Source organism: Thalia democratica, chromosome 3, assembly GCF_965202585.1.
Source record: "Thalia democratica chromosome 3, ktThaDemo2.hap1.1, whole genome shotgun sequence".
Classification (NCBI taxonomy): Eukaryota; Metazoa; Chordata; class Thaliacea; order Salpida; family Salpidae; genus Thalia; species Thalia democratica.
Genome location: NC_139167.1, coordinates 34,235,551 through 34,254,752, shown reverse-complemented (window position 1 = coordinate 34,254,752; position 19,202 = coordinate 34,235,551). Strand labels below are relative to the sequence as shown.

The window sequence follows — 19,202 nt, the reverse complement described above, 5'->3', positions numbered from 1 at the left end:
TATGATCTGATTTGAAATCCGTCAATTTTACTGCAAACGTTTTCTTCGTCTTTAATGTTCCATTTAATTTGCAAGAACTTCTGTTTTGAAACATAAACTAATGAGGCTTCTAAACTGTCATCAAATATTCTTGGTTTAAAAAATATTTCATTTTCTGATTTATTGTCGTATCCAAGCTCTGTAAAATAAATTTTTAGATGAATTGCAATAAAAAAAGATTAATGACCAAGCACTACCCTAACCAATATAGGCTAAGTAAACAAAGTTTAATTCATCACTATTAAAGACGACCCATTTTAAAGTATTTAATTATGGATTAGGCGTGTCTTATGCAAGCAAAATTAGATCTTTACTTTGCTAAAAGAAACCATTAAAGGAGACAATGCAAGCACTTTTAAGTGTGTTTAACGAAAAAAGAAAGATTTTACTTTGTAATTACAACTTCGCTGCAACTAAACTTGTGCTAATGCACAAGTAAGTTGTTTTTACCGAAAAAACTTATAAAATGTAGTAAATCCCGTGAAATTAATTTGAATACTAAATGCTTGATGATGAATAGCGATAAGTCAAAGTTTGACACAATCGAAACGGTGATAATTTTTAAACAACGTTCGCTTCTGAAATCCATTCAAATGTCAACTTTTTATCTTTCAGTAGAGTATAACAAAAGATGGCAGAAAATTTTACTGTTTTTTTTTTACTTTAGTTAGCTCAGTAAACACTTTAGTATTAGTTTATACTAGTTTATAATTTTGTGTTTTTTTTTTTAATTTTTAACTTAAACACAAATTTAATTAAGTATGTTGAATATCTCATATCAAGTTGAATAAGTTTTACTTACTTGTTTAAATTTTAGATAATAACGTTTGAGGATGAAGTTAACAATTAAAACGCAAACTAAGAGTTTTAAAATAAAAATAAATAAATAGATAAAAGTAATAAACCTTGTGTGTAGTAAGCGATTGGTACAATTGATGTTTGACTTGCTCCATAATCATTAAAAGCTTGTAATTTTATATAACACGGTTTTGAAGGTTGAAGTCTATTTATTTCAACCTCAGTAGAAAGTGTTCTTGGCATCACATTCCATTCTTTTAACTTTTGTCCTATCCTGAAGTAATTATTATAAGATTAACTACAGTTATAAGCACAATCAACTATTTTAATGCTTTTATTTAGATTTTATGTTTTATTCTTGATGTTAGTAAATTAAATTTTAAAAATTAGTTACCACAGGATGTAGTATCGTGTAAAAGGGTGGAACATTTTTGCTTAAACTAAAGAAATTTAGTTCAAATAGTATACATATCAGTAAATTTCAGTAACTTTCCACAAAAACATAAGAGAAAAATAAATAAATATTTTTTATAGTGTTTACCCCATCCAAATTAACTAGTGATTTCTTCTTTTATCTATTTGTAATACTAATTAGTTTTATTTCCTTACGCCTACCCTAACAGACTATTAAAAAACTTTTATTAATTTTGTACAAATATCTTTGTATGTACTAAGTTATCGTCTTTTATATCAATCAAACAAGTTTAAACTTATTAATGAGGTTTTTATAATTCAAAATTTGTTTAATGTTTTATTTATGTTTATTTTTTGTTGAATAGAAATGTATTTTATTTTTATTTTTCTCATTATGTGTCCTGTTTAAGTGGCTAAGGTTTTGATACCTGAGTCCAACATTACACAATTAACATTATATTAATAATATATTAAAAGTAAGCGTATCATATACTGTCAAAAAACTGTTTACTAGTAATTTTTTGAGACTTAATACAAAATTTTTATATAGCTTTTGCCTTATTATTTTTAAAACTACTTCATTTATTTATTATTTTTGATCCTTATCAAGAAGTAAACAAAACTTTAATAGCTTGCTGTGAAAACTGACTTAGTTCTAAATAAAAATGACTCACTGAAAGTATGCAAGTTCGTAGTGAACTGGTTGATCATCAACTGATAATATTGAAGGACTCCACTTTAATTTTAATGAGTCACTTGTTGATGAAACTAATTCAGGGTAACCTAAAATTTTCGGAATCTTTTCTTCAGCGTCCGAAGTGTCTTGAAATTGATCTCCTATGGCTAAATAAATTAATATTTTGGTAGTTTTTTTATTACTAGTTTAAAATTTGAGTAAACTTCTTTAGCATTAAAACTTTAATTAGAAATTGTGTACATATAATTTTAGATTGTTTTTTCTTGATACATTTTGGTATTTAAGAAGTTTTTTAAAACAGTTTTTATGTTAAAAAAACGTAACACTTAACTATTTACTAAATGTTTTGTAGCAGTGATTTATTAAAACAGACTCTATACACTTAGACAATTTGAAATATCCAAAAAAGGAAAAATCATTAACTAACAAGCTATAGTTAGTTTCATTGAAAAAGAAGTTTTTCCGTTTTCATCTGATACAAGACAACTATACATTCCGCTATCAGATTGCTATTAAAAAAGATTTACCGTTGTTGTTGTACTTTAAAAGATTTATACTTTATTTTGTAACAGATGGTAACTTAAAATATAGATTAATGTAGCATATAAACTTATAGTTCAATTGTTTTAATCATCACATTAGTCTAAGAAAAAAAGTAGATTAATTAAAAATATTATATATACATTTCGAAACTTTTAAATTAGGAGATCCGTTAAAAGAAAATTCTTAATAATTATTCAAACATTTATAGTTTAATATATTTACTAAGAAAATCGATACCATAAAAATGTTTTCTCTAAAACTATTTCAAAACACTACTAGCGTTCAATTTAGACAATTTAAAATTTTAGTATTACTATATAAATAGAAAATTGCCATTTACTATTTAAAGAGACAGTTTGAAAGGTTTAGTAAAGGCTAAATGGTTTCAGTTACTAATATCAATAAAATCGTACCTTTGTTTGAAAAATCTTTAGCCAAATTTTTTTTTCATTCGGGTTGTCATGGAAACTAACCCGACCCCCATAAGCAGATTCAGACATGAGGTTATCGTCCCTTAACCACTCAACCTTGACTGTTTCGGGCGATCTGGTCATGTAAGAGCACTTAAAAGTGACCATTTCTCCCAAAAATTTAAATGTATCACCTGAAGCGCTTGTCACAATGGGAGGTACTGGTCTTGATGCAGCTGTGGTAAACATATTTTTAATAATGAATAATACTATTAAAACATTAATTGTTCTAAAATTAAACATTTTTTTTGGACTCATTTAAAATAAATCGTTCTATTATTAGATTTGTTTTGGTAGTTTAAGAACAAAAGTTAACAAGTTATAAGTTAAAGCTAAGAATTTCTTTAGATTCAAATTAAGTAAAGTAAGTTATATTAATTCTAAAATTAACCTTTTAAAAAATGAGTAATTACTTTTTTATTGTGATTCTATGTTTAAACTTTTTAACAATTAGAGTAAAAAGTTCTTTTTAATCTGTACTAGTTGTTTAAACGACCGTGAAAAGTAGACAAGACCTTACGTTAGGTTATAAGGAAACAAAGTATGAATAAAAAGTGATTAAGCTTAGATTAAAGCTTGTAAGCATTATTTAGTCATGAATATCAAACGCAAATTTTACTGTTTGCTTTTATTAAAATTTTTATAAACTAGTTTGCTCTTTTATTAAGACTCAAAACACACAAGGTTTTAAGTTACTATCATGTTAATATACATGTATAAATATGTATTTAAACCTGTAACATGCAGGTTAATTCCGTGTTGTTTTTCACCAAAAAAACATCTATACTCTCCAGCATCTATTAAATTCACATCTCTTATTTCAAGTTTGTCTCCTTCTTCTGATAACAAAAGTCTTGAATTGTAAGGATCTTGCAAGTCGGTTATCCCTGTAGAAAAATACCATGAGTGTAAAGATTATAGCATAAATACAAGAGTATCTAATAAACTGTTTACTTCTCGGAAGTTTCCATTTTAAATTTCCAGACTCGCTAATTCGACAGTCAATTTTTATATTGCTACCTTCGTTGACTGTTAATTCAGAAAATATAACACCAGGTTGATCTGAAAACATTTACCATATCTATTTGTCTTGTTTAAGACTTTTTTATAATAAATTATTTTTCAACATCCTTATCTTGTGATAATATAGCAAATTGTTTAAGGTTGACCCTTCAGTTGTTGTTTGTATATGTCACATGTTAAATAAACTTAATTAAACTGATTAAGCAAGTTATGACCTTACAATATTAGCTACATTGTTAGCTGTTTTTTCAGTATTTATACTTGTTAAAATTTTGTAAAATAAAACTATCTAGATAAAAATTTCAGTTTTGTTTTAATAATCTTAGTTAAAAAACTATAGGAGAAATACTTTTTCGATATTTTGTTTTTTCTAAAGTTTCTATTGTTTAAGTTGTTATAATATTTAAAGTTTAAGCTTAGTTTGCCATTAAATTTTATATGAAATCGAGCTTCTATGACAAATAAACAAATGAAAAATTTGTCATAATTTTATTAAAATTAGTTATAAAGAAATTGCTTAACAACTTAGATAAATATTGGAAATTAAACTTTTCAATAGAATATTTAATGGTTTAAGATTTAATTACCTTCAACTTGAATATTGAATTCTATCTTTTTAGTATCAGGGTTGTTTTTCGCAACACAAGAGTAACTACCAGTGTCAGTTGTTCGAGCACTTTTGATTACTAGTTGATTTTGTAATACTTCATACCTGTAAAATAGATGTTTTTGATTTATCAGATAAAATGAATCTGTTTATAAAACTATATGTATAAAAAATTTATGAGATACGTACCTTTTAAAAGAATAAAAGTATATTGACTGCTTTATAAAGATTTTTGCGTTGTTCTATGCTTAGATATAAGAGTAAAAATAAAACAACAAGTTTTTAATTGCCAATAAACATAAGTAGTTGCCCTTTAGAAAGGGAAAAAAGTAAAAGTTCAAAAAACTAGTTGTAAATTTATTGCTTTCTAAGGTCAATTTTTCCAAAAACAAAGTCATTTTTAGAAAGTAGTAAAATTATATAAACACAGATACATATAAATATTAGGAATGTATTTTATATTTGTGCCCTGACTAAGCTTTGTTTTCAATAATATTTCTAAGGTATTAAATGGTAAAAGTATAAAGTGTATTTCTAACATCAAACGACATTTTTTTATTACAATAAATCACAAACCTGCTATTATCTTGAAGTCTTTCTGAACCCTTGAACCAAGAAATCCATGGTTTTGGGTTTCCTGATGCCTCGCATTTTACAACAATCTTTTCTCCTTCGTAAACTGCAACGTCATCAGGAGTTTCCATGAAGTGTGGTATTTCTGTGACGTAAAAGTTATATTGTTTAGAATTTTAATAATTTTATAACAAAAACCCCATTTAGGTATATTTGTTGTTACACTTTTTAAAACATTGAGCCTAACTATATATGCTTATTTGTTAAAAGTATATAAATAAAGAATGTAAGTTAGTAATTATGGTTTTTAAAAAGAGTTGAACATTAAATTGTTTACTTAGTTTTACCTTTTGTTTAAAATAAGTCTGCTATTTCAACTTTAACAATTATTCTTTCTAAAATTGCATTTTCACAATAACAATTTTTCGTAAGTTTTTAAAATATGTTTACCTTTTTTAAGCCTACAATTAAATGAAAGTATTTTCATGATTTTTGCAAAGAGACACAAACTCTTTAAATATTTATTTATAAAATGATTTACATGTGATTCAAGTTTGAAGATAGTTAATATGTTCTAACATATTAAAGATATATAAGAACATGTTATAATAAAAGTTTTACACAGATACTAAATAGTTCGAATTATGTACAATCACAAATAATTTTAATTGCTTGTAGCTACTTGAGAACATTTTGTATGAGTGTTATGATTATTTTTAAATTTATTTAACGACATAAAATAATGCGTTTGATTGAAGCATTTCACTTTAAGTAATCAATTTGTTTTTGCTTCTTGTTAAAAACTTAAAAGCTGGAATGATATAATGTACAATAAACATCATTAAAAGACTGTCATTTTTCAACTAATTCTTATTTACAAGTTTTGTGCTTTTAATCATTAAACTTTAAGTGTTATAACGAAAATTAAAAGAAAGCAATACATTTTTATATACAAGCAAATAAAGCTAAAAATGTACAACTTATTGTTAGCAGTTTTTGTTATAAAAATAGAAGCTATAAACATCATATATACCTAAAACATAACTTAAAAAAAACTATAGAAAATTTATGTGATATATGCTTATAACGTATATTACTGTTTTATGATAAGTTTTTGATCTACAAACTGAAAATAAAAAAAACTCATTTTTATACCTTGTACAGTTAGTTGAGCAGCAATGCTTTTCCTGGTACCAGCTGAGTTAGATGCCACACAAGTGTATAAACCTTTATCTTCAGGTTTCACATCAGATATTATCAGACTTGATTTGTCTCTTTGGAGTAACTGTAAAATATTTTACTTTGATATATATTAAATTTTTTTATGACAATTTCAGTATTAGTTTTTGTCTATTTTTGAATAAAGTAATAATATATTTAAATGTTTTGTATTTTTTATACCTTTTTTCTTGTATTCCGAACTTGTTCCTGCCTGGAACCTTCTGATTTCTGATAAAACCACGTGATTTCTGGTTCCGGCTGTCCATCGGGTTTCTTGCACCGTATAGTGGCCGAGTTTCCCTTCAAAGCAGCAACATCAAACGGCATGACTACGAAATTCTCGATATCTGTGCAGTTTAATTGTTATGATAGTATATTTTTTAAACACTAAATCTGTAAAAGTGTTCAATTTTCTCCTTATAACATTAGTTAGATATAATTAGTTTGACTGATTAATTACCAATTTATATTTAGTTTTTAATTAATCATTGCATTATTATAAATTTTTAAACTTAAATGTTAAACTAGGCAACAAGTATTGTTTAATAGTAAAATTTGAAAAAAAAAGTGCTGTGATTTATACTTAGTTTAAGTTTTTTGACCGAAATAACATTGATACATGAATTGGATTTTTAATATGGTTCGACTTAATTAAAGCTTCAGTAAACTTCTAATGTTTCTGATTTTAAGTCCACATTTTTATTGTTTTTTTACATTTGAGTTGAAGCATTTTCATTTGGTCAGTAAAAGTGCAAGCGATAAAAAGTGTCATTAAATTTTCATTATTTTGAAATCGAAACTACTTTAAAGGTGACTTAAAAGCACTGAAGCCGATACGTAAATTTAAAAGGTTAAACTAGATACTTTGTAAAACTTACAAATATTTCAAACATATTTCTTAATAAATTCTAAACGGCATATATTGTAATCTTTATATTAATCAATGAAGTAATCGAAATATACAGTTTATCATTATTATGGTAACCTTGTTATAATTAGATAGTAATTTGATAAATCTTATTATCTACGAATGTTTATTAAAATATCACTACCATTTAATCTAGTTTATATCTTAAGACTATTTTTTATAAAACTTACTTTTTATATCAACAAATTACAGTGTTTAATTAGTTTATTTAGTATTAAACCACAAATTATAAAGAAATAGTAGTTAAATAAAAAAATGATTTATAATCAAGTTATAAAAGTAGACGAATATTTATGCAATTAAGATTTGAAAAAATCTAAAAACTTAATCGTTAAAAGCAACGTTAAGCCTTAAACATATTTGGAATTTTGCTTAATTTATATAATAAAGTTGGAAAAGATAAGTTTAAAGATTTCCTTGAGATTATTATAAGATATTTTAACAGAATATCAAGTTTAAAAAATAGATAAATGATAAACAAAAAAACAAATAAGTAAAAGTATTGTAATCAAGTGGTACTTAAGAAAAATATGTCGTATAAGTTACAAAAGCAAATTGACCTGTTTGTGTTTTGTAGCCCTCTTAGCTTATATTTGTTGTTTAAATTTTAAGTATAATATTTTCCATTAGAAAAAGTTCCAAGTTATTGAACCTAACTTTTTTACCAGTTGATAGATAACTTATAATATTTAGTGATATAAGAAAGTGTGGTGTCAACAATATAACTATAAAATATGCTAGCTTAAATTTTGTTTTCATTTTACTAGCTTATTGTTACAACATTTAAACTTAATAAAAACAGCAAAAAATAACATTTTAAATGTTTTTTGGTGTATCAAATTGCAAATTAACGAGAAAACAGATTTCTAAAACGAGACTTTTTCATCAACATACAACTATTTAAAGATATTTAATTAAAGATAATGTAACTTTGGAAACAAACCTGAAAAAAACACTTTAAGTTGTTTTTATTACAATATATTAGGTAGTGAATAACATACTGACGAGAAAACTAATAAAAGCTGACAAATAAACTTTATTGTTTTCCAACAAGTTGTCAATAAAGTATAAAAATAATTGTGAAATTCATACAATTTCATTTAACGAACATGAGCTAACAATAGTCTCCAAACAAAACAGATATCTAAATATCAGTATGAAATGCTTAAACTAGTGTGCATCAAGTAGTAAAAAAAAACATTATAAAAAGCTTTAAAAACAGCATAAATATTAAATTCTGTTTTCTTAGTTTAGATATTTTTCTTTATTTTACGCTTGTTAGCTAATGTGTTCGGCGTACTGAAAACAAAATCTCATAAGAATCGAGCAAACTTCCAAACTTGTTATTACTCAATAGAAATTTGTGATTCAAACTGTGATAACGTCAGTCGTTATTATTGTTAGGCGACCAAATTGTTCATTGGATGTTTATTTTCTCGATAAAATCTAAGCTACCTGCCAAACTGACTTCAAACGGTTGAAAACACCAAAAACTTTTTTTTCTACACAACTTTGCATTAAGCTTTTTTTTCTTATTGGTTGTAAAAACGATAATTTTTTTACCTTGAACAGCATTAAATAGTTCAAGAAGTTTTTATTTAATAATGTAATTCTATTAAGTGTTGATTAATTTATACAAATTAACTTACACTTGAAACTACTTAAACAAGATTTAACTTTTCACTCGCTTAACTTTTTTAGTATAAAATTATCGATATGGGAAATACCTTAACCATTAGTCAAGCGACAGATAAATTGAATTGCTTATTTATTTTTACAAATATCAGCTGTTAACTAACACGTGCACCCTAGTAAAATTTAACAGATCAACTGTAAATTACACATAATTAGCTTAAATTAAATTCTAGATTTGTTAGTAAGTAGTGATTCATCTAACATTGTTTAAAATCTGGATTAAAACTTTATTTTGAAATGCGCTTCTTACAATTTTGTTATTAACTAAGCATATTTACAAATGTATGACAATTAAAGATTAATCTAGAATTATGAATATCAGTCGCGCTAAATAAAAATTTAAATTAAAAACTCTAAAAAATAATTGAAAGTTTGTTAAAAATGCTCCTAAAAATTAAAAGAAAAGTTAAACGTTTAAATTCTTTATTATATTTAAAAAGGATTATGACGTAATAATATGTCCCGTTGAGAAGAAGGGAGTTTTCAAACAGTAACAAAAATTTTCATCAAATAAAATGTTAAAAAGTCGAAAATTATTTAAAACTGGTAAAAGTTATTACTTTACTCATATCCTTGGGATAATTTATAAAATTTCAGTATATTAGGGATGAGAAGTTTGCTAATTAATTACTTCGCCGGATACACTACTACGGTTACTTTATGATAAATAGTAAATTATAAATTTATGCTTCATTAGTTTATTCAGACATATAAAAATAAGATTCAAGCTTAAATACTACAAAAGTTTAATTTTTTTCGAAACTTTAATTTGTTATCGTTTGGATAAAATGTTTTTGTACCAACTATTCTTACTTTGAAGATTATTTAAGGGTAAACAACTTTATTATTGATTACTTTTAGGTCTTAAGTATTAAAGTAAAATCTAAGTTTAAATACAAAAAAATATAAAAATATCACATAAAATACTAATAATATGTTAATTATAATAAAGGTCACAATATTTTCTTGTAATAAACAATTACCACAACCTTAATTTGACCTAACTTAAATCAAACTAATTAAGTTTAAATCACAAGGTTTACTTTTCACCTTTTTACGTTTAACATTGTTTACGTTATATCAGTTATTCAATTCATAATTTATTTATTACCACAAAAATGTATTATAAAAAACTTACTTATAAACCTTTTCATATGTAAATAAAAAAATTTGTAAACAACAAAGTTGTATATAAAAAGTATTGTGTTTTATACAACAAAATTTGTTTTATCTTTTTGTTTAATCAATTTTGATAAGTGAATTATATCACTAGAAAAGAATAAATTTAAAATTATTATACATAAAATACAGACAGAAGTTCTATTAAAGTTTTATTTTAAATGACTATTAATTGTATATTTTGATACAAAAAAAATACATTGTATTTTATTAACGTTTAAACTTTCTTTAATTACCTATTATATAATTCTAACAACTAAAAACCATAACCTACTTCTAAAAAAACTGACTTACTTTTACTTAAATTTTAAACAAAATTTGACTGGAGTTTAGAAGTTACAACCTTTACTATTCAATTTCTATTATTTTATTCAACATTTTATTTGTTAAAATATGAAAATACTAACAAATTTAGTTTTAGCTAAAAATATTTGGAAGATTTCAATGTGTTTTTAAGAAGATTATATCTCGGGGCATGTCTTTGTTATAAAAAAGTTGGATTAAAATTAAAATACCCTAAAAAAGACCAAAAATAACATTTTCAAGAAAAAAAGCTAATGTGAAACTGTTTTTGTCAGAAAATATTCAATTTATAATAAGTAACAGCAAAATAGTAGTGAATTTGTTAAGCGTTTGTCAATTACTAGTTAACAACAGCTGCAAAAATAAAGATTCAAAATTATTTATAATTTAAACAAACTGTTTAGATAAATAAAACGTTACTGCTATGTCAAGTTAGCAAAAGTTTACTATGAATAAAATAACTTTAAAAGTACTTAAAGTAACAATAACTTACTTTAAATTTGCTTATTGTTTATTCTAAAAATAAGTTAGGAATATAACTATATAAATAAGAGTATTTATCAAAAACTATACATTTGAAATTTGCCTTATACACGTAATACAGTGATTTAAAAGTATAAACATTTTAAAGTATTTAAAAGTTGGTTTAAATATAAATGTTTATTGTTCATTGATGCATTTAATTTTGTTTATACTCATAAAACATAAGAGTATTTATATATTTTTATAAACAAAATAAAAACTTTGTTTGTTATTGAGAATATAATATTTTGGCATATACTAAAAATTTTTACATTGTCTGTTTACATGTTATAAATATTCACAGTGCGAAATCGTGGGAATTGATATTGTACTCGTTAAAAGTTACAGGCTTATCGTGAGATCTTTAAATTTTTAATTCTTGTTATTTTGGCAAGACTGAAATACTTATGTTTTTAAGCTTAACAAAAACTTTAAATTTTTTTGAAGGAATTCTCAAACAAAACAGCTTAACATTGTTCAGAATTTGTATTTTGAATCAAAGTATTTATGTTCTTAAATAATTTAAGAAATTAACTAAGTATTTTTTACAAAAATGATCGTATTTTACACTATCTTTGTAGTTGAACACTTTGAGTAAATTTATGTATAATGTTTGAGTATTTGTACAAACGTGCTTGTTGTTTAAATGCTGAAACAAAATAAGTTAAATAAAAGTACACGGTTCGCTTAAGCTAATATTTTAAATAAGAAGTATAAGCTATAAAATTTGCAGATTACTGCTGCTAAAAATTTTCAAAGAAAATAATCAATAAAAAACAAAAATATTTGGTATTAAAGATCGAACAGTAAATAAAAACACCCATAAATCTTTAATTGCATCTTAGAAATTGTATTAAAACTATTTGCATGATTTTAGTTATCAAACAATTTTTTGTTCAAGTGTTATGATGATAAGATTAGTTGAGGATCTATTATAAAATGTTTTGTAAAACGTTTGTTTGGTGTTATGTGCGAAGTGTGTTAAAATTTTAACAGTTAATTTGATTTTTTATCACCATAAAATAAAGTTGAGAATTAGATTTTTACTTGAGATCGTTGTTACATATCTTATTTTAAAATCTTTTAAATCAAAATCTGATTTTAAATAAAGAAATACAGTTAGTTAAGCTATAATTTTTTTCTTTTAAACAACGACCAAAAACATCGTTTACTTATTAAGAAAAACCTGATAAGAAATGTGAGCATAACTAGACTATCTTAATGTAAAAACTATGTTGTTATGAATAAATTTGAAAAATATAAGGGAAGTTATATGAATTGAACGAAAACAGAAATTACTACAACGGCTGACAGTTTTAATCAAATACTACGATTGGAAGAGCTTACAAATAAATTTGTTCATCAAAAATTAACCGAGCGTAACGGCAGTTTGAATAAGAACAAAAATCAATTTATTTGATAAAAGTCTTACTTACTGAACAAAAGTTTGTTTTTAGAAGACGACACGCAATCACAAGAAAATTAAAACAAAGTGTTTTAAATACCGTCTTAACAAGGAAAAACAGTTAGAGTGGTCATTAAATAAAATTTTACAATTTTACAAGCATTAAGAAAGAGTATAAAAATAATGGTGGTAAAACTTGTGTTGTTATGAAACTAAATGACATTTACTTTTTTGGCCCTAAAGTAAATATTGAAGAGTTTAATAGTTTATGAAATGAGTTTTGTTAATTTTGTCTGACTTTCATAATGATTTATATGACTATGCTTTATAAAACTAATACAAAAGTTTTGTGTATTTTAACAATTAAATTTAAATTCAAAGTTTTTATGTTGTTAAATATGTGCAAGCTTTTAGAATATAACGTAGATTTTAAAGATTCTAATGTGGGTTTAAATGATTGATATGAACTTATTAAAATAAAAAAAATCATAACTAGAAAATACCTAGAAGTTGTTGAAGATCATTTTGAAATAACTTTCAATTTTAAAATAAATCTAGGTAAGTTTTCTAAAACTTAACACAACTTTATTTATTTTATTAAATAATGTGGGTTTAAACAACTAACATGATATGTAGACGTTAGCAGGTTTGCTTTTTATATATCCATATTTATTATTCGCCACACAAGTCCATTCACCAACATTTGAGATGCCTTCATTCCACAAATTACTGAAGTCCAACGTTGATTTTGCCTGAGTGATTATTTGTTAGTAAATAACTTTTTATTACTTAATATTTATAATAAAACTTACAACTCCATCTTCACACTTGAACGAAGGTGTAATGCTTCTGACTGTTTGAAAAAAAATTGAAATTAGTTTGAAGTAACACAAGAAAAAAATACTTCTATAAATAAATTAATGATTGAGTTATAGTCGACGTTTTAATTACTACAAATAAATATTTAATTTTACAAACTGTAATTATTGAGAAAGTGAATTACTTATATCTAAAAGAGTACTTAAAAAGTTAAAATACTAACAATTGTCGGGTTTTCTTCCATTTTTAAGCCAGGAAAGTTCGGGTAATGGGACACCTCTGGCTTGACAAGTAAGTTTAACTGCTGCTGAAGATTTGTAATAAACTCCTTGAGGTTCTTCTAAAAATGCAGGAGCTATTTTTCTGTTATCCGTTGTTTTCTTACATTCTTCACAATCTTTAAATGCCAAAAGTTGTTAGTTTATATTATTATTTTTAGTTTTTTCGTTTTTATCTTAGTCAGAAACAGTTTAACAAATGTATAACAGGAAAAAAATTTTCAAAAGCAACTTTAAATGATACATCAAGAGTTGTAATTATTACAGTGAAATTTTAAAGGTTAAAAGAGTTTCTAATACAAATAGTTTTTGCATATTACTATGTTGCTTTGATCTATGTGGTGATTTACCGATGCTTTGCAAAGGGGCTATTAGTTGTGGAGAAGTGACTTAAAATTTATTGTAACTTGTTTGCCTTTGTCGTCTGATAAAAATTGAACTTTTACGTCTCATGATTTTTTTTTACTTTCTTGAGGGAACTTGTATTTTGTTTCACAAAATATCACCTTTCAAATACTAACGTGAACGTTGAGCTTTTCTCAAACAAAGAACTATCGTTCTTTTTAATTAAAGCAAAATATTTATTGTTATACTCTTACCTTTAGTTTTTTAAGTTTGAAAAAACTCTATTGGGTAAAGTAAGTATTACAAAAAAAATTCTTTACAACTAGGTATTTATTAGCTTATATACTTCATCTAATATCTCTTCAAAATAATAATATTTTAAATAAACCTTTTAAACCTTTATAAATCTAAAATTTTATACATGTGACAGTTATGAAAATAATTTCAATGATCTTGTGTTTATTTGTGCTTATTGAATATTTGCTTAAAAAAACATAATTGCTTTTTAACACATTTAGTTTTGAAACAAAATTTTGTTTTAACTTATATGAACAAAAACATCTTAACTGCCAAATATTATATCCTAAATTTAAGGTAATTAGTTACTGTTAAACCAAAGTAAATTGCTCTATTTAAAATAAGACAAACTGTTCTACAACTTACTGTGTAAAATAACAGAATAAGCACATCTTTAGTAAATAAGTTTATGCAAATTAAACTAATTGCCAGAAAGTTTTTTGGGTGGTTTAACTAACTGAACTTAGAGAAAATAAACAAGGAGTATGTTTTTATGTTTGTATTTTAAACAAACACATCAATCACTGATTCTTAAAAACTTTCAGCACTGCATTTTGATAAATCTTTTTTAATTTTTATCTTTAGGTGTTCTGTAAGTTATATACGGTATTATATAAATAGTTGTACTACCTTTTACAGTAAAAAATAAACTAAAGTTTTAAATGTTCATTTGAATTATATTTGTTTTTTTTTGAAATTAAATAAACTACCATGATATTAAAACAACAAAAAGCTTTTTTTAATAAACAAACTTTTAATAACATAGATATTTTTTGTAAATTATCTTTAAAATGTTTTAAATTTATTAACAGGTTACAAAAATCATCTCAATGTATTTAATCCTTATTTAGTATTTATTTTAAACATTCTTGTCATAATTTATAAATATTTTCTTTGATTCTCGTGGATTTAAAGTTTAAAAAAGAAATTGTTCAAACATCAGTAGATAATGAAAATGATCAAGAATAATAAATAAGTTTAGTAAAACAACCAATTTTTCATATATTTTAATACAAAATTTTAATTGTGTAAAACAAATAAAACATATGAATCCTTTATGGAATTACGTATTGCTACCTAGTTTGAATTCAAACAACAAACTTTTATTGATGCGTTTCAACACAAGGATCAAATTTTATTAAACATTTGAAGTATGTTTCGTTTGACTTAAACTGAGTGAATTTGCATACAAAGAATTTTTCTTTGAAAGTTAAGTTACATTTGAAATCAACACGTTTAAGTTATTTTAAGATAAAATTTTACATTTTATATGTTTGCTGAATTTTAAATAGAGTTATTTTCTGTCTTATGTATTTATTTTTCTATAAAAAAAGTATATACACCACACGGTCATTAAAACTGTCAAATTCCAATTGTAGAAAGCCAAAGGTAAACTACAAATTAAAGGCTATAAAAAAATCTTTTTTATGACAAGTTTCCGTTATACCGTGTGAATTTCTATCCAAAAACTTTAAAACTTTAAAAAAATTTCATCTTTTTTGCTGAGAATATATACAAGTTTCAAATTTTAAAAAGCTCTCTACTCACAATAAAGTATTTATTTTTACTCATTTTATTACAATAAAGTTATCTAATTAAAATGAACAACTATAATGTACTTAAATTGAAAACATATAATCATTTTATGTATGAGCAATATACTTTTTTGTTTACAATATTTTTATTAAAATTCAATGAAGTTAAGACTTTAAATATAGGTATTACTACTTAGGCATATAAAGTAAAATTACTGTATAGCTTTTGCTAATTTTTTCTGAAATTTTAGTTTGAATAATTGCATTTGGTTATGATCTTAGTTAATACTGTATTTTGTTTAATGCCAGATATGCATAGTATAAACAAATTTTTCTTTTGACAGTTTATAATGTATGTTAAATGACACTTTCAATCCGAAGAATAAAAAAACTACTACAAAAACTATCCTTTTTATATATTAAACGATCTTAAATATTTTGAAAAATTATTATGATCATCTGTTTTATTACAAACTTGAGTAATCAACTTATTAAAGCTCGCATGGTTCATAAAAACATAAATATTGTTATATAATTTGAAGGGTTGATATTATAGCATTAATAAAACAAATTGCCACGGTGAGTTAAATTATAATTAAATCAAAATAATGTAAATAAAGTTTGATAAGGGCGCCAATAAAACATTAAAGTTCTGAATGTAGCAGCCGGTAGCTTTTAATAATCAATTTTTTTCGCTTAATAAATTATTCATCAATCTGAATAAAAGCGTTTTTTCAAAATTAAAAAGTTATAACTGATTTTAATTTGTTTTTAAATTAAAATAAACATTTTTTTTATAATTTCACAAGTTTTACTTCAAGCAATACTTTTTTATTTTTGTGTCAGCTAATCCAAGTTATTATTTTCAATTTAAAAAAATAGAAGTATCTGTATATATTGTAGTAATCAGACACTAGTATAAAAATTAAACGTTAACAGACTTTATAAAAAATGTTTTTCATATTAAACTAGATAGTTTTTGAATGTTCAGTTGTTGCCTTTTATTTTCCTTTTGTTATGAATTCACTATTAAAAATAAATAGCAAAATCAACTTTGAGTTCAAAAGAAACGAGAAAGCTTGTTACGCTCCCAAGAGAAATCATGGATCTTAATTGAGTCGGCAAGATTTTGTCATGCTAATTGGCTGCATTCACTTCTGATGCTTTCGTTTTTGCATCACTGAACAGAATTGTTTGAAGCTTCTAAATCAGACATGCTCTGTTGGTCACGGGTTGCTAATAGCTACAAATAGCTTTCTCAATTCGTGCAAATTTCTTGTATTGTTTTTGTATAATCATTTATATAATTTAAACTTAGTTTTTTTTAATTAGAAATTCAAAGTGAAAACCAACAATGATTAATTTTATATATTGTGATATTGTGTTGGATGAAATAAATTACTAGTAAGATTTGTTCCCTAAATGAGTAAAAATTTTGTACATTAAGCAATTGTTTTCAAAAATGTACTTGATAATTAATACTATATTTAAACGAAAAATCCAAAGTAAAAAATTCTAAATCATATTTTAAAAACTAATTTAATATTTTTATTATATTTTTTTTAGATCTGTTTTTCTTTTACTTAATTTTCCAAAAATTATGTTTAAAAATATGTTAATAGTTTTTGATTTAAAACCCAATAAAAAATGATAATTTATCAAAACTTTGTTATTGATTAAAAGTTGGTTTTATTGGAGAAAAAATATTACTACTAAAACTCTTTATTATGACTAAGCTTTTGATATTTTGTCTTACTATTTGTAATAAAGAGTTAGTTTCAGTGAAATTTACACAAACTAGGAGATAATATAGATTAAGTTTTTATATATACTAGATTTTTTTATGACCTGTTGGCTGTTTATTTATTAGTAAACAATACTTTTAAACCATAAAATAAACTAAATTATAATCTTTTGAAATTATAAAAACAGTTAGAAACATACAAAACTAAGCAGAAAATAAGTTATTTAAAAGAATAACAAAAAAGCACGAAACTTACTTGAAATTGCCATTAAAATGAAAAGTAGTTGGATAAAAAGCAGGCAATTTTGACTCTTGCGTGTTAAACTCATAATGACTTCTTGAGGCACTTAAATACAAAAATTCCATGAAAAATTCAAGTTTTTTTTTGTTAGTTTTTTCTTTTTGTTGTTTGAGAAGTATTCTTCAGTTTTTCATACTTTTTGATTTAAGTTCAATTAATATAACACATACAGCTGCAATAACTTATATATTAGAAAAGTAATTTTAAGTATTGGTTTGTTTAAAATATTATATATCATACTTCTGTTAACAATATTTAAGTTATAACTAAAATATCCAAATATACTTACTTTAAATTTTAGTGTAAAAAAAAGTTATTTCATAATTTTTTTAAATAACAACTGAAAAAGTCTTTACGAATAATTACTTTCATAACAAGTAGAGCGCACTTTCATACAATAGGTACTTTTATAAGGATAGTAAAAACATTGTATAAAAGCAATTTGATTTTTTAACTACATTAAAGGGTTTGATGAAAAATGCATACTAAATATTAATTTGTCGTCTATTAAAGAATTTGGTAACGGATAAAAAACAAGTTACAAGTACTAAGTAAACTTAACAAGCTGTTTAAAAAAAAAGTGTTAACAGTAGCAAACATAACACTAACGCTATTAATATATAAAACATTTTCTTTTCAACCCTTACTTATACCGGTTAATATGTGCAATGCCTTTTCAACAGCTTAACCGTTATAACAAAGTCAAAACACTTTATAAATAATAAATAACTTCAAAGTAATTCACACGCTTACAACAAATTAAAAACTTAATATCATTTTTATAGACTTAAAGTAGATTAGTGATACAAACGAATTCGTTGCATTGTAAACATACATTAAGGAAGTATTCAGACTTATCACTGTGTTGCAGAACGCGAAAGCTAGTTGTATGCCTACGGTTTTCTTCGAAAAACAACAAAACTTATTTTACAGTTCAAAAAATTAGCACACCAATTAGTTTATAGGCGTGTTTATACAGTTTCGACAGCCGTTGATTGCTGATTATAAGAAGTTGAAGAAATAATGCAATCAGAACTTTCAGCGCCAAAGAAGTGTTGTAAGCGTAACTGAACTGACAAAAAAAAATGTTTTTCTAGACATTGTTTGAAATTTTTTTGATTTGTTTGAATTCTAATAAAAATTTTTTGTTAATTTTATGATTTTTCTACATAAAAATAAATTATCTAAACTAAATTTTTTTTTTAAACATTAAAATCTGTAAAATACTTTTCGTTCATAAATATAAGACATAATAAACAAGTAAGAAAACCTGATTGCTGTTTTTAAAGGCAGTTTTTAAAACATCCTGCATACTTACTGTTAACTGTAAGCCGATTATGACTCAAAACAGTTTGAGGTTGCTACCGGTAATAAGGGGAGCTAAACAACAGCTGATAGTAGCCAAAAGACCACCCAAAAAATCATTAAAACTGATCAGCATTGCTAAAGATGGAAAAATATTGATT

General features: G+C 24.2%; 1 protein-coding gene across 1 annotated transcript; it reads right to left on the bottom strand.

The window, feature by feature from the left end:
* Window positions 1–600: 600 nt before the first annotated feature.
* Window positions 601–17,704, bottom strand: LOC145832207 (roundabout homolog 2-like). Its single transcript, XM_082939531.1, has 15 exons — window positions 17,692–17,704; window positions 13,460–13,633; window positions 13,230–13,270; window positions 13,043–13,169; window positions 6,587–6,732; window positions 6,320–6,449; window positions 5,168–5,309; window positions 4,572–4,696; window positions 3,916–4,023; window positions 3,696–3,848; window positions 2,965–3,137; window positions 2,376–2,457; window positions 1,926–2,094; window positions 945–1,111; window positions 601–647 (listed from the first exon to the last, which is right to left on the bottom strand). The coding sequence occupies exons 1-15, from the start codon at window positions 17,702–17,704 to the stop codon at window positions 601–603; spliced, it is 1,797 nt and encodes a 598-aa protein (XP_082795657.1).
* Between the last annotated feature and the right edge of the window lie 1,498 nt (window positions 17,705–19,202).